The sequence below is a fragment of the Cricetulus griseus genome, chromosome 5 (genome assembly GCF_003668045.3).
Source record: "Cricetulus griseus strain 17A/GY chromosome 5, alternate assembly CriGri-PICRH-1.0, whole genome shotgun sequence".
Lineage (NCBI taxonomy): Eukaryota > Metazoa > Chordata > Mammalia > Rodentia > Cricetidae > Cricetulus > Cricetulus griseus.
The window spans coordinates 26187786-26211280 of NC_048598.1; the positions used below are offsets into that span (position 1 = coordinate 26187786).

The 23495-nt window shown below is 43.4% G+C and overlaps 1 protein-coding gene across 4 annotated transcripts in view; it reads right to left on the minus strand.

Moving 5' to 3' along the window:
• Ildr2 (immunoglobulin like domain containing receptor 2) overlaps positions 1 to 23495 on the minus strand; it is a 65453-nt gene that overhangs the window by 11696 nt on the left and 30262 nt on the right. For 2 of the 4 annotated variants that reach the window (XM_027417113.2, XM_035445968.1), the window contains 4 exons: positions 14569 to 14625; positions 11608 to 11754; positions 10422 to 10601; positions 1916 to 2029 (listed from right to left, as the gene is read on the minus strand). In XM_027417113.2, coding sequence (XP_027272914.1) covers positions 1916 to 2029; positions 10422 to 10601; positions 11608 to 11754; positions 14569 to 14625 — 498 coding nt within the window. The remainder of the gene's footprint in view (positions 1 to 1915; positions 2030 to 10421; positions 10602 to 11607; positions 11755 to 14568; positions 14626 to 23495) is intronic. The other 2 variants (XM_027417114.2, XM_035445967.1) reach the window with 2 other exon arrangements.

The following is a 23495-nucleotide window of genomic DNA, read 5'->3' on the forward strand; positions in this document are numbered from 1 at the left end:
ATAAGATTTTCTAGACTGACCATTCCATGACCTGCTCTGGGGCTTTCTCTGCTCTTCAGAACAGAACCAACCTCTAAAATGAACTATATTCCCTAGTCATTCGGCACATAGTTGTATTGCCAATCTGGCACTAGGTAATCTGCATTCTAGTCTTGGCACTGGTTACTTTCTCTCCCTGGATCATTTCCTCCTCCGTGAAGGGGGCAGAGTCAACAATTACCTCAAGGTCTCAGCATTCAACCACCATAGTCTCAACATGTCACAGCTAGGAGGCCAATCTTGGCTTAGCTCAAGAGTTTTTTTTTTTTTTTTTTATGTGTAAGTCACAAGATTGGGAACCATCTAAGTTCTTCTAAATCCATTACTACCAAGCCCTCTGCTGCTTCATCTGAGCACTGCACAGGTTGACATGGACCATCTCTAAGATCCCTTTCAACTCTGAGATTCCACTATGTTGAGACCAGTCAGTTTTTGAACACCACTTGGATTCAGGTAGCCAAGCCCAGAGACATCACATACACTGAAGTCCATCTTTTACTTTTGGTCCTAGTTATTAACTTTTCCTCTAAGCCATGATACTGGAAGATTTCTTGCCCCAGCTTCTCCTTGATCTCTGTCATTGTCCCCTTACAGGGATCCATGACAACACTGTTACAATGCGCTCGTCAAGTGCAGTGACATCTGCATTCCTGACATTCCAATCTGGAGATGGTCTTTTTATAGTCAGTTTGGTGGGAGGAGGCAGCAATGGCTGCAACACAGACAGGATGAATTTAGAATTGTAAACTGGGTGGAATATGTTGTCCTTAATCTGAATCAAGTTCCTCTAGTCTGGGACTGTTTTCCCAACAGCTCCATCAAGTCTGTTGTTGGTTCCAAGAAGAAGAGAGTTCAAAGAAAGTGCCTAGTGACCTCACTGCCAGGGTTGCCAGCATCCTCTTGATAATTAGCCCATCCAAGTCAAACCTGCACTGTTCTGCCTCCCCTGATAGACAGTAATTTGGAACCCACTCTAAAGAATCAGCACTGTCAGCTGCAGTCTCCAGGGCTGTGGATAAGTTAAGGGTTGGGGCCCTGCCACCAACAGACTTCATAATTACAACGTTCTTTGACAAGAGGCACAGGCTCTGCTCACCCCACAATCTTTGTGGTTGGGCATCTCAGAGGACTGCCAGCCTCTTTCTCCTAGATTCATTTACCAGAGTTCTTTCACTTTCATTGCACCCTGCACATGGCAAGTTGGCATGCGGGTTGTTCCATACTAGGGTCCTTCAGGCTGGAGATAGCTGGTACTGAATATGCCGTGTGCATGTGTGTCTGTGCAGATGTGCGTGGGAGGAAGCTCATCTATGTAAGTGAAAGCGGTTGACACAGTAGCTTCCTTCATACTCTCCACCATATTTTTTGGAAAGGGTCTTTTACTGAACCTGGAGTTCACTGACTCACTAGAATGCGTGCCCACTGAGCTCCAGGGATTGGCTTGTCTCTGCCAGCTCAGGGTTAGGGTTATAGATGTGACCTGTTAGCTCAGCTTTTACACAGGTGCTGGGAATCTGAGCGTGGGGCCTCACACTTGCTCAAGCAATGACTTTCCTGACTGAGCCATCCCATATCTTAAGCGGCTATTTTCAGTATTACTTCAATGGGGTTGTAAGGGGACTATTCTAATGAAGCACTTTAAACCCAGGATCACAAAACCACAGCAGTCAACACAGAACATGAACCACATGTGACTGTGCCATCCTTCCCACCAGAAGCCCTTCTATTCCCTTCCATATACTCAGAGGTACTTTTTGTGGTGGTGTCACAAAAAGTGCTGGCTCAGAACTTCAAATCTGATGGCCCTCGCTCGTGTCCTCTTTAGCTACCAAATCCTGAATGAAGCACAGGTCACATGAAGCTAACAGATGCTCACATCTGCCTCTCATCCTTCTGGCTGGATCAAACTGAGCCAGCTCCTTCTCGACATAGTACAGGACCTTCATGGAGTCTCTCTCTTTGTCAGCTTGGATCCGGTAACCTTTGCGAACTGTTGAGGGAAGCACAAGAGAGTGAGCTAAAAACAGAACAGCAGGAAAAGGGTCTCCATTCACTTTACCAAGCAGAAAACATAGTTCACAGTTAGAACAACTCTTTTGGATTTACCCAGAAATAATAAACTACAGTTTATACACAGAAGGCACACTTGAGATCCTCTACCAGAGGGTGCCACTGGAACAAAGGACCTGGAGCTCAACAACTAAAATCCACTGTAGTGTCCTTGCAGTCAGTCGTTATACTTTCCTTCCTGTTGTATGACTGTCTATAGCTATACCGAGGGCTCACCTCTGCATGGCTTCTGAGTTCCACTGGAGGGGTAAGCTCACACTAAAAAGAGAGAAAAATACCCCTTTCCAGGTTTAAGGCACATGTTACTCTCCAGCATGAGGTTCTCACTGCCACTTGGTAGAAGTGCACATAACTTTAAGGCAGATCCCCAAGCATCACAGACCTACACAAAGGCAGACTGAAAGCCTCTAGTTGCCTGGGAGATGGGGAAAAAATCCTTTAAGCTGGGTGGTGCATGCCTGAGAGCTAATATTAGATTCTAGACTACATACACACTAGCACAAAACAAGCGGCACAACACATGGATTTCTAATCACACTTCCATTTTATTTCCTTAGCGTTTTCCTTTTAGGAAAAGAAATGCCATATTTTAGATGTGACTAATTTAATTCGACCTGCTGCTTTGTGGTTAGAGACAGGTGTTATTTTCAGGGCTTAATAAAAAATAAAAAAAAAAACTAAAGCAAGGGAAATAATACCATCTCCTCCACCTCCATCACTCACATTGTCAGAGACAAAGGTTGTTCACTCCCCATATCACTTAGTCTAGGCCAACATCAGCCCAAAGGGTGATAAGACAACAGCCACCATGGACAGATGGGGGTGGGGGAAATGAAGATGAGAAAGGGACACTGGGGACAACTAGACAATGCTTACTTACTGGACACTGACAATCTGCCAGGCACTATGCTGAATGTTTACAAGGATGTTTGTTCCTCACAACCATGCGTGAAAGGACTGCTGTCAGTCACATTTTGTGGCTGAAAAACTTTGCCTAAGGAGGACTTTGGAACATGACCAGAAATATTTGGCTTGCCAGCACCAAGCATGGAATCATGTGGTCTCACTGAATGAAGCTTGACTGGATTAGGGCATCAAGCCTCTCTAAAGTTTAGAAGGAGATATAGGGTTTGTTTTGTTTTGTTTGTTTGTTTTTAAAGAGACAGATGAAGAAGACATAGTAAAGCCCAGAGTGGGCAGCAGTCTTGGGTATTCCAGAGAGTGTGTGGTCTGAAGTATGGCCCTATCTTCTAGCCAGCAGGAATGTAAAATGGTAGCCAATAACCCCGCTCCAACATTCCCTGTTCCCAAAGTGGTGCACATAAGAAAAATAAGGAAACCACAGAAATGTGTATACATCCAGTAAACGTTTGATATTTTATGTCTCTGGATGCATTACTCTGTGGGTAAAGCCCCTCCCCCAGCTATTTACATGGGAGATTAAAATATAAAATTCTGCAGGACTCCAAACACAACCCAGGCACTGAAGAAGAAAGTCACCCACCCACATACCCATTTGCAGGTGCACAGATTTTCTGTGTGAGAAAACACTGGGCAGGCCATGTCCATCTCAAATTGTGAAATGACTTAGAAAACAATTAATAAGTCTTCGGCACACATTTTGCAGTGGGACCTTCTCCCAGAGGTTAGGTCCATCCATAAGCCCTATGCAGAAGGAATTTCTAGCAGAAATGATTTTATTTATCAAGCCAAACACTCTTCCATTTCTGCAGAGGCGTTTACAGAGAAGTACAGACTGTTCAATTAAAATGCAATTATCCCACAGAACTGCTATGTCTGTACCAAGGCAGTTATGTCTGATGGATGAGGTGCAGGGCTGAAAAACAGGGGTCTAGACATCTTACAGGCACGCTGATGCTGGCTTACTGGAGGACCTCCACAGAATGAAGACCCATCAGGACTCAGTTTCCATGTAATTACTTCAAGAGAAGACAACTAAAAGTTAATTAGTGGAGCACTTCAGTGCTCTGTAATGAATTGGGGTATCTTAAATGCCACCTCAGCTGAAGATCTTCCTTTGGTTCTTATAATTCTGCCTCTTTATGCTCCAACCTTTTTCCTAACTTAAAAATCATTTGATTTGAATTTGTGTTATAGGCCTTAACATATTCTAGTTTGTTCCAAGTTCTTTATATAGATGAGTATAATCTTCTTAAAAATTTCTGAAGATATGATGATTTAAGATTTCCATGTGCCTAAGACTGTGTTTTACATATAATGATTACTAAATATTGGTTGAATTACTCCCAACCTAGGAATAGAAAGGGTTTGTGGCTTCTTTGGAAAGTGTATTCTTTGTAAGCATTAATCCAGAGGCCATAACCTCCCAGAAGGCAATTACTAGATTTTTCTGTTCACCTTGTGTATCTCCAGCATCTAGCACAGAGCCCGGCACATTTTAGACACTCAAAGCATGCACATTCAAACCAACGAATGAAGGATGAATGAACTGGGACCTGCAAGCAGATTTTGTGGATTACAAAGTATGGCATAGGAAGCTATGTAGGTGATTTACTGAAGAATTTTAACCAGGAAGGGAAGGGCTTGAATGGCAGCCTAGGGCAGCAAGAAGGTTTCGTGGCTCTCATTACTGATGCTCATTTTCTAAGGAAAGAACACCAGCATGGCTATAGGCACTAGGAAGGGGTTTGCTCTACCTGCGGCCCTGGCTCTGCCCAGGCCTTCTTCATATGGGAAGCACTTTTACAGCAAATCTTCAGTGTCACTAAAATAAAGGTCACTGATGGGGGGGGGGCTGTTGCTATTTGTAATTAGGTACCAGCTGTCTCCCAACAGAGAGAGGGAGAGAGAGAGAGAGAGAGAGAGAGAGAGAGAGAGAGAGAGAGAGAGAGTATCAGCTATGCTGAGCAACAGCTGGAGGAACTTGGACTAGAGCTTAGATTGTCTTTGGTGTCATTAGGAAAAGTTACACTCCTCATTATGATACAGATTAGATTGTGCACATGAGTTATCAATCTCTGAGAAGTTACAGTAACTACAGCCTGGGGGAAGATGATAGTTTGAGCTTTCAATATTGCATCATGAAGAGGCTCTACTGTGGCAGAATACTTCTGCTTTGACTTCTTCATCATAGCAGCCTGGAACCTTCAGAGATTTCAGTCCATCTAATTTGTCAAAAGACAGAGGCAAACGATTGCTCATCAGACTTTAGGAGCACCATCCATTCGGTTTTAGTTGCCAAAAATCAAGACAATTCTCCCCTTTAAGGGTGTGTCTATTTTATATAAAATTATAAGCTGCAAGTTTGATTGTACAGCACTAAATTTTTCTCTCATTTCCATAGAGTCTGGCTCTGTGTCATATATGTGCTCAAGAGCATATGAATCACCAGAAAACATTTTCTGATCCTCTCCAACAGCATGATTTGCTTTCTGACTGCATTATAGTCTCTCTGTATATTGTTGTGTATTTCTTACCCATTTTATTTCCAACAACAAGCCTCAGCAACAATGCTGTTAGACTATAATTTTTTAATTTCTTTGAGGGCAGGGGAAATTTGTAAAATTTTTTGAGATGGTAGGCTTTGAACTTGCTATATAGTCCAGGTTGATCTCAAACTTGTGGCTCTGTCTCCTGAGTGTGTGCTACCAGCCCCAGTTACAGACTATCCCCTGATTTGAAAAGATGTAGAGGCACATGTTGGGGCACATGCCTATGATCCCAGCATATGTGAAACTGAGGCCAGAGGATTGCCCTGAGCTGGAGCTAGCCTGAACTAAATAACACATTTGAAGCCATCCAAGGGTCTTAATATGTATATATATATATATATATATATATATATATATATATCATGTCCCAAACCAACCAACCTAAAACCCACATGGAATGGTGTCAGGTTGGTTTTTATCTATAATTTAAAGGCAAGAGAACTGTTTGAAGTGTAATGGTATTTTAGCAAGAAATGTCCTAGACTGTTGGCCAAAGTCCAGCATATTTAGAAAATGGCTTTTCCCTGGAGGTGTTTCAGCTCAGGGTCACTGAAGATTTATTCTGTTTTCCAGTTCAGCCTGGTCCAAGTCCTTTGGTTAGCATGCCCACTTCAGCCCCTCTTATTAGTCTTCTAACTTTAACTTTACTAAAGACAGAACATAGAAAACTCCCGGTGATGACAAACTATAATCTAAAAAACTTGCTATTATTAAAGAATTTAAGCTGCTACCTTGACCTAATTAAGGTTGGATTATTTTTCAATCAATTTCTCCATTTATAGCCCAAATCCAACTTAGGAAACCTGCACAGGACATCTCCATGGTGTACTTCCATGGATATAGGCTTCTTCCTGCCCTATCTTAATGAACTCAGTAAGGCTGTTTATGGATGATGGAGCAGCTGCCAGATTCCACCCCCAGGGTGACAGCAGCTCAACTGTGGGAGAAGTGACTCTTAAAATTTGCATATTCTGTGTACATACATATATATATATATATATATATATATATATATATATATATATGCACACATCTCTATTAATTTTAAAATGGCATTTCAAAAGCCTACTTTTTTACTCACTTCTTAAGCCAGAAGGATGAATGGAGTCTAGATATATCAAGATAAAACAGACTAGAGCAAGGGAACAGTAGGGTTAGGAGCCAGTTTCACTAAGCAAGGTCATGCAGTAAGGACCAAGATAGTTACAGGAGAGATTGAGGGAAATAAAACAATTCAAGGTTAAAGTATAATCTAAAGGCCTTTGTGGTGCATGCCTTTAATCCCAGCACTCGGGAGGCAGAGGCAGGTGGATCTCTGTGAGTTCGAGACCAGCCAAAAAAACAAAAACAAAAAATTAAAAATCTAGCCAGGTGGTGGTGGCACACGCCTTTAATCCCAGCACTCGGGAGGCAGAGGCAGGTGGATCTCTGTGAGTTCGAGACCAGCCTGGTCTACAAGAGCTAGTTCCAGGACAGCCTCCAAAGCCACACAGAAACCCTGTCTTGAAAAACAAACAAACAAAACAAAACAAAACAAAAGGCCTTGGTGACCAACTAACGAGAGAAGTGAAGAATACGGACTAAGAGTGGAATTCCTGCTTCTGATTTGAGCTGCTAGGCAGGCAATGATGCTACCCACTAAAATAAGTTATATAGACTCTGGTTTGAAGCAGAAAAGCAAAAAATATTTTTGGAAACAGTAGATTGGATTCCTAGAGGCTAGGGTTTAAGTGCCTGTTAAGATATCCAGCTGGAGATACTCAGAAATGTTTGGATATATGGAACTTAGCAGCTGAAGAGAAGTCAGAACAAATCATGACTGGGAAGCATCAGCATATAGGTGATGGCTGAAGCCATGAGAGTAGATAGAATTTGTCAGAGAGTGGAAAGCGGACCACAGACAAAGCAGGGACACCAATGCCAGGAAGATGCACATAGGGAGAAAGCAGCAAAGGGCAGAACAGGTAGGGAAACAAGAGTGGAAGGGTGATTGGGTCAGGGGTGGCCAGCATTTTAGAGAGGTCAAGGGAGCCTTAGGATTGTGACAACGTAGCATCAGGCAGCTTGGCAGAAGAAGCAAGATAGAAGTTAATTGAGTTGGTGAGAGGGAAGGAAGCAGAGGCACTGAGTATTGAAAACACTTCCAAGTGAAGTTTGGCTTCAAAGAGCAGAGTTGAAGCACCAGGGTCTCCTACAAATGGCTGCATTTCCGTGGGAGAGATCTGACCACGTTCTGAATGCTAAAAGGAAAGAGTCACTAAGAGAGAAGTGAGGTGGAAAATGGATGAAGTGTGGGTATTCAGCAGAGAACCTGAAGGAGATGGATCCAGAGCCCAGGAGAAGCCTATCTTCTGTCATGGTAACAGAGAAGGGCTTGAGTAGCAGCTGTAAATGATGGAAAAAGGAATCGGGGTACCCCTTATCTTCTGTCATTTGGCAACTAACAGACTCTTTTCTACATATCTTATCACAGATGCCTTTCCTAACTGATGTTCAGAAAAGTGTTTTATACAAATACAACCTGAAAATTACTAATATATATGAAGCAGCATACAGATATAAAAAGGTAGAATTCATATCTTTATAAATCAGCATTTATTAACATTTTTAGTGATCCTTAAAGAATAATCTACATTGGCCCAATCTATCTTCATTAAATGAAAACTGCCCAAACATCATCACTAATGCTGCCCATGACTTTAGGAATGTGCTCCTGGGAACTCTGTCCTGACGCTACAAGACACACATGCCATGATAACACGCCTTCTGACTAGCTCTGGCTAGCACTGGTTGCCATCTTTCCTCTATTTCCTGGCTAACAGAATGGAGTCTAAATTTGTTCACTTCTAAGGCAAATAGTTGTTTAGGCCTGAGAGGTGGGTATTTGTGAGCTCAAGCCCATCGGGTTTGGGAATGGGTACGTGGCGCAATTTGTTTTCATATGAAACTGCTGGAAACAGGCTTTCTAGAGGAGGGAAGAGCCCCTGGGAAACATTTTCTTTGTTTGGGGAAAGTGGCACAAAGAAGAAACACACCTCTTTATCTCTCCAAAGGTATCTAATGCCCAGAACTACTGCTGTCATCAAGGGAGCCACCCAGTGGAGACAAAGCATGTGCTAAAGAGGACAGCACAAAAGACAGAAGAACTCTAGCCTGCACAGATGCCACTGGACTGTGAGCAGCCAAATCAGCAACTACCGTGCCTTGGGATTCTTGTCAAATCATTTTTCTGCTTCTAATTTCAGCTGGTTAATATGATGGGGACAAATAATTGAAACTACAACAAGCAGTAACGGAGAACAGATAAAGGCCAGCCTAATCTACATATTTTATTGTGCTAATCCATTAAATAAAGAGTAAGGTGAAGGGGTTCTGGTCAGACAGGAAAAAGAAACGGGGGCCTTAGAGAGAAATTAGCAACTGAAAGCATGTGTTAAATTCCTCTCGGCTTCTTTTCCCCATTCCTTCCTTCAGGGAAATGGACTATGTTTTCCTTATCACTTGCTTTCCCTGCACATCCTTGATCATTAGCTTTTCCTTCTCAGTTTGTGACTCATTTTCAGTCTCAGACGTCAGAATTCTACTAATGGAAGAGACAAACACAAATACCAATTACTCAGTGAGGATATCTACTCCTGCCACAGTCAGGTATTGGTGGTTCATTACGTGGGCCGGGTACCCCGTCTCACCTCCCACGTATACAGACTGAAGTCACTTAAATCAAGGATGCTTACAGTCTTAACCTTCTCAGCTTGCAATCCTGTTCAAAGGCCTCCAGGAAAGCTGTGTTTTAACATCTCTCTACCCCTCCCCCCTCCTTTGCCCCTTGGCCTCTACTTGCACAGATTCATCTTACCCTGAATAAAGCTGATTGTCCCTCTAATCAGCCCTCTTTGTCAATCATCTAATGTCTGGCTATGATCTGTAGTACTGGACGACTTGGGCTCCTCCTGAATTCTTTCTTTGCTTCATTTCTTGACATCTCATTTCTTTCAAAGCATTTCTCAGATTTAACTTGGCATTTGGACTCCCACTGTCTCCAGCATATACCAGATGCTCATAGAACATACCTGCACATCGTAGTTAGAGCTTTGTTCTCTGCCTCTGAGCTCCTCTCCCACCTTACCACAAGCCATCTCTCGGTGGCTCTCACTTGTTTGCTTCACTAAGCCCCTGATCTTTTAGAGCGGTATCAAGGCCCTCTCTAATGGCCATCAAACTCTTCTGTCTTCTTCCAGGGAGCCCTACAAGCAGGATACTGACATGTTCGCATCTGTGCTCTGGGATTTGACTGTACTACCAAACAACCTTCCTGCTCAGAAGCCCCACAGGGTTCCTAAATCTTCCTCATCCTTCCTGGCCCAGTTCAGACCTCATCTACTTCATGAAGACTATGGTAACTCCAGCTCCTTCATCTGTTGGACTCAAAGTACCATATTCTTTAGCATCCAATTGCCTTAATAAAGGTCCATTCCCTCCTTTGGGAAGCCATATGCTACAGTCTGCTGTCCCTCACAGTGCCTAGTATACTTCTGACCTAGGGGGATGAGATCACTATTTAACCACACAGTCATAGTGTAAGTAGCAAACTCCTTCCCTTTGTAGTTTTAGTTACAAACAACATTAAAAAAGAAAGCAGGGGTCAGAGTGTCTGTACTGTAGCCCTTGGGAACCCTGTAGTGCACTCCAGAAGATACCTGCCTCAGCTGGAAGGGTCCTATATTTGGAATGGAGATCACTGTTTCCCACATCACTGAAGAACTGACTGTGCCTATCAGCAAGGAATGAGGGAGGGGCCCAAGCCAAGCATGGGGTGGGACAGTCTGGGACTACATTTACCACTGTGGCTTCCTCCAGTGGAGTCACTTGGTGCCAAGGGAGGTGGATGCGGCTTGTCCATCAGCATGCCAGAAGAGGGGGCTCCTCCTCCCAAAGGGACAGAGGGGATGGAGTAGGGGCCTGGGACACCGGAGACAGAGGGAGGGTACCCGGACTTGGCAGCTTTCCCTGCTTCATACACTGCGGAGGGAGATGAAGAGCAAGAGAGATTATGTAGTCCCACCCTCCACAACCCTCATACCCCAAATCTCTGAGGTTCCATTCTTTGAAGGGAGTACCTAGACAGCATAAATTCATTCTTCCAAGACTGAACTAGTTCGCTAGACTCACCAAAACCACTTTTCCTTGGATTCCTCCAGCTCCATGAAAAGGGAAGCAATATGAGGAACTACACTGTTTAGAATATGGCAACTGAGCAACCCTGAAGTGGATCTAGGGGCTGTCACAGCAGTATCCCCACTTGGAACCACCCTGTGTATCAGTCACCATGGTCCCTCCAGAGGGAGCTAGCAAAGGGTCATTTAGGGATGCTTCTGGGGGGAGCAAAGCAAACACTGTGTATGTACATCGCTCCTGTCTCTGTTTGCAAAAGCAAAGCCAGTAACTCAATTCCTTCCAACACTGTTTAATTCCTAAAGATTTTAAAGATGGAGTATACTTCTCTCTCTTTCAAGATGCATTTAGTTTATGGTTGGGATGTCAAATTCAATGCCTTCATGGGCTAGGCTAGTAGACTAAAACTGTGAATCCCCAAATGAAAACTAGTCCCTGTTGTGACCACTTTCATCATATGAGTAAAGGAAACATGGGTCTTGCTGGGTGGTACCCAAAAGTCAGTTTTTACACTCTACTTATTCAAGAAGGGTGTTCTCTGCATCAAAGGAGAAGGACCAGTGCAGGTCTTCTCTGTTTGAGTGCTCCGAGGGTCGGGTGCAGCTTAACCCCACACCTTCACCATTCTGATCCTGCCCTTCCTTTAATCTACAGCGTCCATGAGCATCAGGGATGCATGACGGGTATGGATAAACGCATGCAGATGTGCATGGTGGCGAGGAGGGAAACGAGAATGGTATTCCCTGAACCCAGGGGTAAAGGGTAAAGGAGGGACTCAGGGCACATGGCTGTCAGATGGAGAGGTGACATTTCTTCTGATCACTCCACATCTCCCCGCAGACCCCCTACTCACAGGCCTGAGGGCAGCAGCAGGAATCCGGGCAGCACGGGCATCGGACGTAGCAGCAGCAGCTGTGCGGGCAGCACTGGCACCAGCAGATCCCCACGAGCACGAAGAAGAGGAAGATCCCCAGGATCACCAGGCCAACAAACACCCACTCTGGAAGGATGCACAAAGAAATCTACTAGAGGTAGCCCCCCTTCCGGGCACAGCACACACCGATGGGTGTCTCCCTGCAAAAGAGGTCAGTGGGAAGGACCTGGGGAAGAAAGGACATCTAACCAGTACGGAGGGGCCCCAGACTCATGAAGAACGCCGCGTGAGAAATGCTAGGGTACAGAGGAAAGAGAGTCAGGTGGCATGTATCTCTTGAGGTACACCTTGTAGCCAGCCCTGTGATGGGAGTCCTTAGGGTTCCTGACTGGAGAAAAGGGTCAGCTACTGACTGTATCAGAATAAAGCTGGGACAAAAGCTGGGGGTCTTGTGTGCTGGGCTCCTAACTGGTGGAGTCTGTAAATGCTTATAGTTTATAAGTTTTGTTTACAAGCTAAACGTTCTTGCCTTATGTGGTGGTCTATGCTTATAGAAGGCTAAGACAGAAAGGTCAAAGCAACCTGCACTACAATGTGAGACCTCAAACAAACAAAATCTGTAAATCTAAGTCTTGAAGGGCAGGGAGGTTATGGGCCTCTGTGGCCTAGGTAGATTATCTTTATGTGGTCCAGGCTCAGTGTGTATTCATTTACTTTCCTGGGACACCTTTCCTGTGATTAGCACCTCAATATCCATCCATAGTTAGTGAGAAAAATAAGAGAGAGGCATAGTTTTAAGTAGAGAAGACACAGCCCCCCATCCCCAATGTATGAATTTGGTTTGATCACACTCAGGTTGACTATGCCAGCCAGCCAGCATAGCCAAGAATTAAGTGGCTCAGGGTGCTGACGAACGGCAAGGCTGAAATACACACAGCTAATGTGTTTGTCAACTTCTATAATTTTTATAGCTCTGTCTGAGGCTGAACATGAATTTTCTTTAATTTGCTCATCCAAAAGATTTAAAAGGAAGCAAATTCTATCTGGCTTACATAAAAGTGACTGTTACTCTCAGGTGACTTGCCTCAATGTTATGCTATTCAGCTTAGGAAGAGTCCACCTTGTCCCTGGAAATCCAGACAGACTGGTATGACCCATGCTTTTCTTTAGAAGCTAAAAGACCAAAATGATCGAAAGTCATCCATCCAAAATCCCTTTACAATGAGCTTCAGTACACAATGTTTTTATTTAAGTTGGGTTATTAACTATCCGTTCCATTAACTAAATTGTTCATTTGGGAACTTGAGAATGTGATTTTTACATGTAAATAGTTTTATGACAGTGGTTGAATCATTTGACCTTTGGTTGGGACATCATCTGTTCAGAAAGAAAACCAACAGTTTGTGTTTTCTGAATGTCCCCACTTATCCATCTGCAACACATTCAAGTCCATGCTAACCTCACTTCAGCTAGGGACTGAGAAGGCTTTGTGTCTGACTTGAACTATGTGGAGAACATTCATGCTGAGGATAACAGGTAACAAGAGGCTTTAGACAGGGCCTTATAAGCAACATAACTTAAGAAGGTGGGGGTTTATCTCTCAGGTGATTTAGGTCAACTATAGGGATTAGCAGTTAAGGATAAAAGACCAGAAACACAAGAATGCTATCTGAGCCTGGTTTAGTAGAGCATTCCTGTAATCCCAGCACTTGGAAGACTGAAGAAAGAGGATTACTATGAATTAAATGCAAGCCTGAGACACACAGTAGGTACCAAATAAGCCAAGTCTCTAGTACCAAGAACCATCTCAATAATAGATAGATAAATAAATAAATCTGTGAGAGTTTTCTTGGAGTCAAAGAGAAGGAAACTGAGGTGAACAGGACTGGATATAAAATACAGAAACTCTTTTACTTTGAAACATCATATGTGACATTTTTATCTGTGTAAATAAATGCTTACAAATTGAAGGAACTTTTGATAAGGGTGATTACAAAGGGAATGTCTTTCTGTGTCCTTGAGGACAGCATCAACAAGGGAAAAGTCTGAGTTTGCTTGGCCAGTTAAAGGTAAAGGGCTGGATGAATTCATAGAAAACAATTAATGAGGCTGAGCTTTGAAAACTCTAGAGATTTCTTAAAATTTCAATCAAGCCAAAACCAATGGCCAGGGATATTTTATATCTCTCTGTTGCTATTAGGAAGACCTTAAAGATCTGGCAGAAATCAAGGATAATTATACACTTTGATGTTCCTTCTGTGGGTACAAACCTTTCTATAGTTCATTTTTAGCTCTCCCTGAACCTCCTTCAATTACAAGCTACAGTGCAGCATCAGATTGGTTTGTATGGCTGGTGCCTTCACCGGGAAGCTATATGAAAAGATGTATATATGTATTTGGGGGAAGTGATCTTGACATACGGTCCATGGATGCCTAGGGATTTCCATTGTTCAAATATATAAGTAATACAGGTCTGTGAATGCATGCTTTGGCAGGAAGAAGGAGCACATGTCTTTCCTAAGTTTAAAAAAGATTTTTGGTAATGTTACAAAAGGCACTTCCGTGTAACATGAGTGCGCAATAGTGAGTGGGTAAGCATATAATTTAGGAAATAGGGAATACAAATAAGTAATACTTAAGGACACACAACTGTCTGGGTCTGGGTGAAATACTGAGATGGGCCTCAAGATAAGCAATGATGCTGCATGCCTAACACAGAGGGTCTGGGTCTCCGTCTCCATTTATTCTTAATTCCCATTGTTCTTTTAGGGCCTAGGAATAGAAGGCATACAAGAAGCTTATCCAAGGGGCTTAGTTCATCCTGGAAAAAGACAACAAACATTATACAGATAAATGTACCCCCATCAAACAATAATTAGTGACTAATGCAGAAGCAGGCAGATGGAGTGATAGCAAACAAAGAGTCAAATGATTGAATACCTGGCATAATCTCCACAGCAAAACTGGGCAAGAGATCAGCAAGCAGCCCTGTCCTGCCTAGAAGAAGCAGAAGGAAAAGAAGAAGGAAAGAGGTTACTCCAAAGAAAATGCAGCCCAATTCCTGGCACCACCAGTGCCAGGACCTCAGAGGGCCATTGCTCTGTATGCTCTGTGGTAGGAGAGGTGCATCAAGGCCAGGCTCAGTCAAAAGGGATGACTATAATAAGCATTTCTGGAACCCATCCAAAGGAAGGGTGCACCCAGCCTAGGTGGAAGCTTATCTCTGACGGTTTATAGGAAGGGGACATGTTGGCCTCCGTATGAGAAACCCTGCTTGAGCAGACGGACACACACCATCTCCATCTCCCTGCACTCACACAGCCTTCTCCCCACACTTCGGTGGCAAGTCAAGCCCATCTGTATCTAAACATTCCATCTACATTTTCATACAATCCACACACAGCCCCGTGTCCACATAAAAACAAAAGTACATATTTGGTTTTAACTTAGAATTAACTAGCCGCATGATTCTATTTATGGCTTAAAGATATTTCGATGATTAAAATGTTCAAAGGCAACGAAGAGATAATGCTAGACTGGTTCCACACTCCTCTACCCTCCTTCTGGCTTCAGAAACACTCTGTGCATATGTATATGGTATGGTTTTTCCATATGGCGCCCACAGCTGGCATTGGATGTACCAAGTGCCTTCTGTGGGATATTGCAAAGACACTTCAAAGCTGGTGTCAGAGCAGGTGCTTCTCGGGGGCTCTGGGAAGCAAAGAGCTGTACAGGAAATAAGATGCAGCAAGATGTGAGGGAGGAGGCTAGCCTGCCTTAGAGAAGCCACTCTCCATGTTTCCCCAAACTTCCCTTGCCTCTGACTTGTGATGGCAAAAGGCCACTGTGATCGATTTAAGGCATACAACCAAATCCTTCTCCATCTCCAGAACGGCACTGTTCAATGACAGTATGATGCCAACAACATGGGTGAGTTTAGCTTTTCTAGCGACCACATTAAGAATGTACTAACAGAAACAATTACCTTAATATCTTTTTCCCCCCACTTACACCAGTACCCACAACACGTTGTCATTTCAAGGACTCAGCAACCACATGTAGCTGTTCCATGGGCCTGCAGGGTTGTAGCTTATACCAATGATGACTTTCCATTATGAATGTAATTAATGTCTTGCACCACGACATATCTAGAGATGTTTAAAACATTGGCAGCCTTGAATTCTAAATGGTAAACACAAATGAATCTCCTCACTTAACTAGATGCAACAAGAAGTGTAGTTAGAAGTATCACTAGTCCAGATTGAACACACACCCCCACATACACAATGCACACTATACCTTTCCATCCATCCATCCATCCACAGTCCTATTTCCATATAAAAACAAAACTTGTGCACATATATTTGCTCACTGAGAAACAACTGTATTTTTTCCCAGTCTTTTGGATAAGATCAAGTGTAGAAAACCAAATATGTGGTTCAAAATTTGAGTCTAGGAGTCATCGTTTCTTTCTTCTATAAGGAGATCCACCAAAAAGCAGCTCTGACAAAGGTCAAAGGGAGGAAGTCACCCCTGAGACACTAGAGGAGGATCCAGCAGCTAGTGAGTAAGGAGAAAGCAGTCTTTGGTTGCTCTGTTCCCTAGACTCTGCACAGTAGCAGGAGGGTACCATGGTAACATGCATCCTGGTCAAGCCGCCTGCAAGGGAGACACGTCCACATTTGGAAAGCTGCATGCATATTCCAATGCAATATTCTCATTGGCTGATGCTTTAGGCCAGCTCAGCTACAGCAAGCTTCGACAAGAAGGACTCTCTTCCTAAACCTCCTCCATCTTTGTACAGCTGGCAAGGGAAGATGGCTCTGAGGCTTGCAAGGTCTCTCTCAGAAGGAGAGCCAAATGGGCATGAATAAAGGTGTCCTGATAGGGACTTCTCATGCTAGACTTTGGCCCATGCCTTCACAAAATGCTAAGAAGTGCCCCTAAGGATTACACAACTCCCTAGGTAAGAGATGAGATGGAGCTGGGACCAAAATCTGAGCACGTGATTAAAAGCACACACTGGTCTCATCCGGAATGTTCTCTAAAAATATGCCTTGGAAGCTCAATAAGGGAAATAAACAGATGGTCAAGGATTTAAGAAATTCGGATCTTAGACATCTCTTTCACACATACTTAGTATTCATTACCATATAATAGGCAATGATCAAGAGAGAAATATACAAGATTTGTTAACAAAACAGTTATCAGATGCTTAATGGTAGTTTTAATTGTGTTTTCCTCCCCCAAACAATTGTGTGTGTGTGTGTGTGTGTGTGTGTGTGTGTGTGTGTGTGTGTGTGTGTGTGTGTGTCTGGGTGTAGACAGTTAAATGACAAACTGTGCTGTGTTTATCTGGCAGAACTCAAGACTACCAGTGTTTAAAGCATCTCCAGGTGTTCTGTGGGCCACATTTACTCTTTCCATAAGCTACCAATTTGTAGCTGTCTCATGATACAAGTTGTATAATTTATAGATAATAGATAGGTGCATAAATACATATATATATATATATATGTATAATTTTAATTATTTATTTATTCATTCATTCATTTTGGGTTTCCTGAGACAGAGTCTTGCTTTGTAGCCCAGCCTAGCTTACAATTCACCAGCCTCCTGCCTCTGCCTCCTAAGTGATTAGATTACAAATGTGTGTCACCACATCTGGCTATGATAGCTATTAACTATAAAACATCCATATGGCCAAAGAGGATTTGGCTTTCATACTTATCCCACTTGTGACATCAGAAAACACTGGACTAGGAGTCAAAGTGGTCGGAGATGCGTTGCCATTGATTTACTTGGTAACTGCTTCAGGCAAATCCCTCTCTTTCCTTACCTGACTTTTCTCATAGCAGATGGGAGGACTGGGATGTAGTGGTGTACATATATCTTGATTTTTTCTGAGAGAGTCCTGATTTATGCCCATGCCCTTGATGTAAATATTATTAGGCATTGATTTTTGCTTGCAAAATATCCTCACTTGGACAATTAATAATATGGTCACCATCTCAAATCTGATTCTCAGTGAATGGGATTCCAACCCAAATGTCCATAGGAACAAAATGGTGACACAAGTGAGCACAGCAGGCTATGTGTGAGACAACTGAGAAAAGTGTGTGTGTGTGTGTGTGTGTGTGAGAGAGAGAGAGAGAGAGAGAGAGAGAGAGAGAGAGAGAGAGAGATGGCAGTATCATTAGGGGGCCTCTACTCAAGTTCACCAGACATCAGATTTGATGATGAAATATTCTAATTTTAAAACATTAATCCAGTTAGTTCATATATTTTTAAGTAATGAATAAGCCAAAAAATATATCTGTGGGCCATACAGAACCCTGGAATCATGAGTTTGCAACCTCCAAAGGATATACACACAGAGAAAAGGCTGAACTTCCCGTAGGCTGTTTGGGTTACTTTACAGTGTTCTAACATGGCTTTGCCATACAGAGTGACAGTTCTGGTTCCCAGTGTTCAAATTAAGATTTCAAAACAACAGTAGTAACACACTGCTTCCTTAGCCTTTCTTACTTCTGGACATCATAAGAGAGCATCAAAGAGACCTTTATTCTGCACTGTTGACTTTTTCAGTTTTGTAATTGAAAATTATAAACTAAAGAGGGAATTATCAGAAATATGCATAGGAAACTCACAAACTTTGACACTCCAACAGGGAGACCTACATCAAGTTTCTCATTTTCCCTGAAGCAACAGTCAGTAGCTGATGTTTCCAGAGGTAAAGGCTTCCCATAATGCACTTGAGTAGAGTTAGCCCCAGGGAGGCGTGGGTGAGAGAGTCTTGCAGAAAAGTGGGTGAAATTAAATGTCTTTAGAATTCAAGACATACTCAGAGTTTGGGGATAACAGACAACACCACTATATCAACAACATGGGCGTACAGAGCTCTCTGGCTTTTGCACCGTGACACTGATTTTATTGGAGTGAAAATCATTTTAAAAATTGAATTTATACTGGAACCTTTATATTTCTGAAAAACATTTTGCTTCCAGCTCCTTCCCTAACAATTCCGAAGAAATGCTACTGTCAGTTAGAAGTGCGCTATCGTTTCTTCTATTCTATCGCATCCAGTTAGAGTCTGATCTTAAGAGTATGGAAACAATAGCCGTAAAATACACCCTGGGTTTCAGCAGCGCTTTACCATGCTTGCGAATCACTGTTATTCTTCCAGGATTCAGCTTAAGAGAGGTAATTACAAGTCGCTTTAATGTCTGAGGGAAAGATGGGAAGCAGACCCTGTGAGTAGAAGGCCATATTTACTTTTTCAAATCAAAGCACAAGCTATCTGTAGAAAATACGGTTTTCATGTAAGCACTCAGCTTTCTGCAAAGCTTGCAAAACCCATTTCTTTAAGGAAATTTCCACATGAATAAGCCAAATGCATCGAGCACCCTAAGAGCTTCTGCATGCACACATACAAGCACCAGTTTGATAGCATGCTGGTCTACACTCCACAGCCACACGTGCTCCTTGAGTTGAATGCTTGGAGTGGAAGCATGCACTGGGAATGCACGATTTGCATATCTTACCTCCTAATTGTCATATCCAGCTGTTCCCTCACAGTGCCACTTTCAAGCTATCCCCAGTTGAGCTGTTGGTACATATTCCTGGAAAACCAGATCACTTCCAAATGTCTCCAGCTCATTCATTCATTCACTCACTCAACAAAGATGTGTACATTTTGTCAGATGGAGACAGAAGCGGCAACAGAACACAGTCACTTGAGAGGCTCGTTTTAGCCACACCTGCGCAGCTCGAACACCAACATAAGTCCAATTTAGTTATAATCTCAAAGGACCTTCTTCCTGCTACGGCAGTTTATGTCAACCTCCTTTGACTGTGTGTATGTGTGGTATGCATGCGTCTACACAGGCTCAGATATGCTCGGGCACAGACACATGGAGGCCAGAAGTTAATATCAAGAGTCATATCCAGTTACTCTCTACCTTAGATTCTGAGCCGGGGTTTCTCACTTGAGCCTCCAGCTCACCTAGCTAGCCAGGTTCCTCTAGTGTCCTCTATCTCTGCCATCTGTGTGCTGGAATTTTAGGCAGTCTGTTCAGCTGGCGCTAATAGAGATTCTAGGTCCTCATGCTTGCTCAGCAAGTGTTTTCACCCAGTAGCCATCTTCCTTTGCCTTTTGGACATCCAAATCCATCTGGTCTTGGGATTTTAGCCAGAGACACAGTCTTTGCCACACTTCCTACTTCTCTGTTTCACAGCTTGTCTTTGTGCATTTCATAATCCACTTCCTACTGACATTTCTCCCAGGGTACCAATTTCTTTTCTTGGGAGCCAGGGCCCTCAGGGTAAAAGTTCATTGCTTTCTTTAACAAAGTGTTTGAAGTGCTTTGGTCAAGTACTTATTGCTCAGTCTACAGGACTCCAAAATATGTTCTGACAGAGCCCTGTATGACTGCTACGAGAGGCTTCCTCGTCCAAACTCCGCAGGAACACTGTATACACCTTCAGCAGAACACTTAATCTCTCAGCAGTGATTCCTTTACATGCACCTCCATTAGCTGGCTGGAAGACCCTTTAGAACAGGGACTATGCTCTAAGCTTAGCATCTCAGTGGCCAGGTACCAGCAGGCCCTCCATCAACCCATGGGATTCTTCGAGGATTTTCAATAGCAAATCCCACAGTTTACTAGACCGGGCTTCTAGCTAGGCTTCTGATGTGTTGCTCAATATAGTACCTTCTACCCAATCCAGTAGGCTCTTAATAGGAAGGATGGTGGAACTGTTCAGTTGCCAATTCATCCACGCAGCACTTTTCAATGTACAGCAAAACATTTAACATCCTGGAGTCAGTGTTCGATGCCAAGAATGTACTCTGGGCAATAGAACATCTTGCCGTATAAGAGACTGGAAGCACCATCCCACTCCACACCAGTGAAAATAAACCAAGCTAGTGTATTTTCAAAGAATTTGCTATAGAGATGTAATCTGAACATAAATTTTACCCCCAAGAGATTGCATTTGTCTATGCCCTTCATACTCCCGTTCAAGTTCTGATAGTTCAAGCCTTCAAGGTGTAGAAGAAAGTGAAGTTCTAGATTTCATACAAACTTGTTTTCAGAAACTAAATCTGGCTCCTTGGCACATAATAGTGCAAAGGCAGGGTGTTGAGAAACTCATGTAAGGGTGGGATAACAGCACTTCTTCCATCCTTGCAATGCCCAGAACACAGTCATCTCTTTCTTTGAGTAAAATAACTAGAGACGTTCTCAGGTGTGAGTGAACTTTCTCTTTGGGGTGGCAGCAAATGCCTTTGCAGTTCCTTGCAGCTCCCTGCCCCCCACCCCCCGTTTATGCACATCTTGGCTTCATCAGCTTCTGAGCTTCCTTAGATGCTCTGGATCCATCTTCAGGGATGTACTGTAGCCACTCTCTGTGCTCTCTGCTCCAAATCCTCCAAAATGTTGCTTTCCTACATCTCTGAGGACATCTTTCTCAGGCCCTTGTATGTACGTGTAAAGATGTTTCAATGGCTATTCTTTAAGGGTTGTTTCTATGGCTATTTAAAACAGCAAATATATTGGAAATTTCCCAGGGCACACACATGCCTGATTTTATTCTATATTCCCATGGCAACCATGCTTCCAATAAATATAGTTTATGACTATCTGTCACAAGTGTGGATAGAGTTTCCCTTTACATATATTTATAAACTACGTATTTAAGCATTTCATGTGTTTATTTTTTCTTTGTGTCTTTTATATTTTAGTTCACTTTAAACTACAGATTTAGAGAATAATTCTGATGATGAATTCTCTCTATAAAATGAATACTATTGGATCATTTGCCATTAACTGGTAATAAATACTTCCAGATTATTGGCAGTAGGCTGCAAGCTTGGTCAAAGGCATTGACTTCTTCTATTTATACATTTAAAGTCCTATTTTATGGGTAAAAAAAGGACCACAGATGTTAGTGCATATCACAGCCTCCAATGATGTTTTCAAAAAAAAAAAAAAAAAAGAGAGACAGAGAGGTTAGGAATCTGAAAGTGTAGAGACCTACAAGGATGACACGAACTGCCAATCTAGGCAATGGTGGAGAGGATAACCGAAATGCCCTTCCCCTATAATGAGACTGATGACTACTTTTTATGCCATCCTAGAGCCCTCTTCCAGTGGCTGATGGAAGCAGAGGCAGACACCCACAGATATACACTGAACTGAACTCTGGAACCTAGTTGAAGAGAGGGAGGAATGAAGATCAAAGGGGTCGGTACCAGGCTGGTGAAACCCACAGAAACAGCTGGCCTGAACAAGGGGGCACACATGGCCCCCAGACTGCTGTCTGGGAGGCCAGCACTGGACTGAATCAGATTCGTGAACATGAATGTCAACGAGGAGGCCTCTGCACTCTAGGCCTCTGCACTGGTAGTGGATTAGTATTTTTTCCCTGGTATAAGAAGGGACTTTGAGAGCCCATCCCATGTGAAGGGATGCACTCTTAGCCTGGACACAGGGGCGAGGGCCCCGGCCCAGGATGATGTGGTGGACTTTGGGGAGCCCCGTCGAGGGCCCTACCCTGCCTGGGGAGTAGAGGGTAGATGGGGTGGGAGACAGGTGGGGGTTGGGGAAAGGGTTGGGGGAGGGGAAGGAGAAGGTATTGACATGTGAAGCAAGCTTGTTCCTAATTTGAACTAAAAAATTAATTACAAAAAAATAAAAAATAAAATTAAAAATATTTTTTAAAAAAGAATCTGAAAGTGGTATAACTGCCTAAAAATCAAGCTAGAACTAGAACTACTTAACTGCACCCGTGCCCTCACCCCCATCACGCCACTGAGCGTCAGCCGTGGCTTATCCTTATTGTAGAACTAGATAGTAAGCTCCTGTTAGTCTCCTCGCATTTGAACCTAATGGCTGCAATCTGCTTTGTGCTTCTGGAATTCTTCTACTTATGAAATGAAAGTATAATGTTTACATGTAGAAAATATTGGAGATTGTTGAAAACTCCCAACACCTCTTACAGTGGCAGCTAGAAAATGATTACTGGATACATCGTAACACAGTGTGATCTAATTAAAAGGCATTCACCGCTGCTGCAAACTAATAAACAATAATAGAAATGATTGCAAAGGTACTTAGCCTGTGCAAAGTGCTGTAGTGATCCAACCTCCCATCCTGTGAGAGTGAATGGATGGAAAATACCATTAGTAATATAACATGCTTGATTTGGTCTGAGGCGAAATGCAAAAGAGAACTAGACTGACTTAAAATTGATGGCACTGGAGAAGGAAATTGAGTTTTGGGGGCTCAGTATGATTTCTTGCATTTAATTGTGCTGGAAACAGACTAGCACAAAGACATCCCCCAGACTAGATCCAATATTCAGGGGCCACTACTTTCCTTGGGGACGGGGAGGGGGACGGAGGGGAGGACAGGCCCGGAGGACACAGGCAGGCCCAGAGGGTACACAGTTTGAGAGGTCATGGAAGGCCAGAGTTCCTGCCCTTTCCTTGGTGGACAACCCTCTCTTAGTATAGGGGCTTCCATCATGGACCCTTTCCCAGAGCCCTCTCTGGGAAGCCAGTTCAACAATATCCGAGGCGCAGTCCTCATGCTTGAATAGCGGCAGCTGGCTTTAAAGAAAATGGAACTGTCTCCTGACCGGCTTTGAGGGGCTGCCATTCTTTCCTCCCCGGGCTGAGCCGATTTCCCAGTACCGCCGACTCCAGCGCGGGCTCCGCATCTCCGCCCCCGCGCAGACCACAAAGAGAGCGCGCAGGTTGACCCAGCTGCTCCAGCGCCACCCGGGGTAACCACGGCAACCATGGTGGTCAGGAATGCACGTTAATTGAAGGGCCGGTTCCTCCCACAGGGATGAGTGAGGCA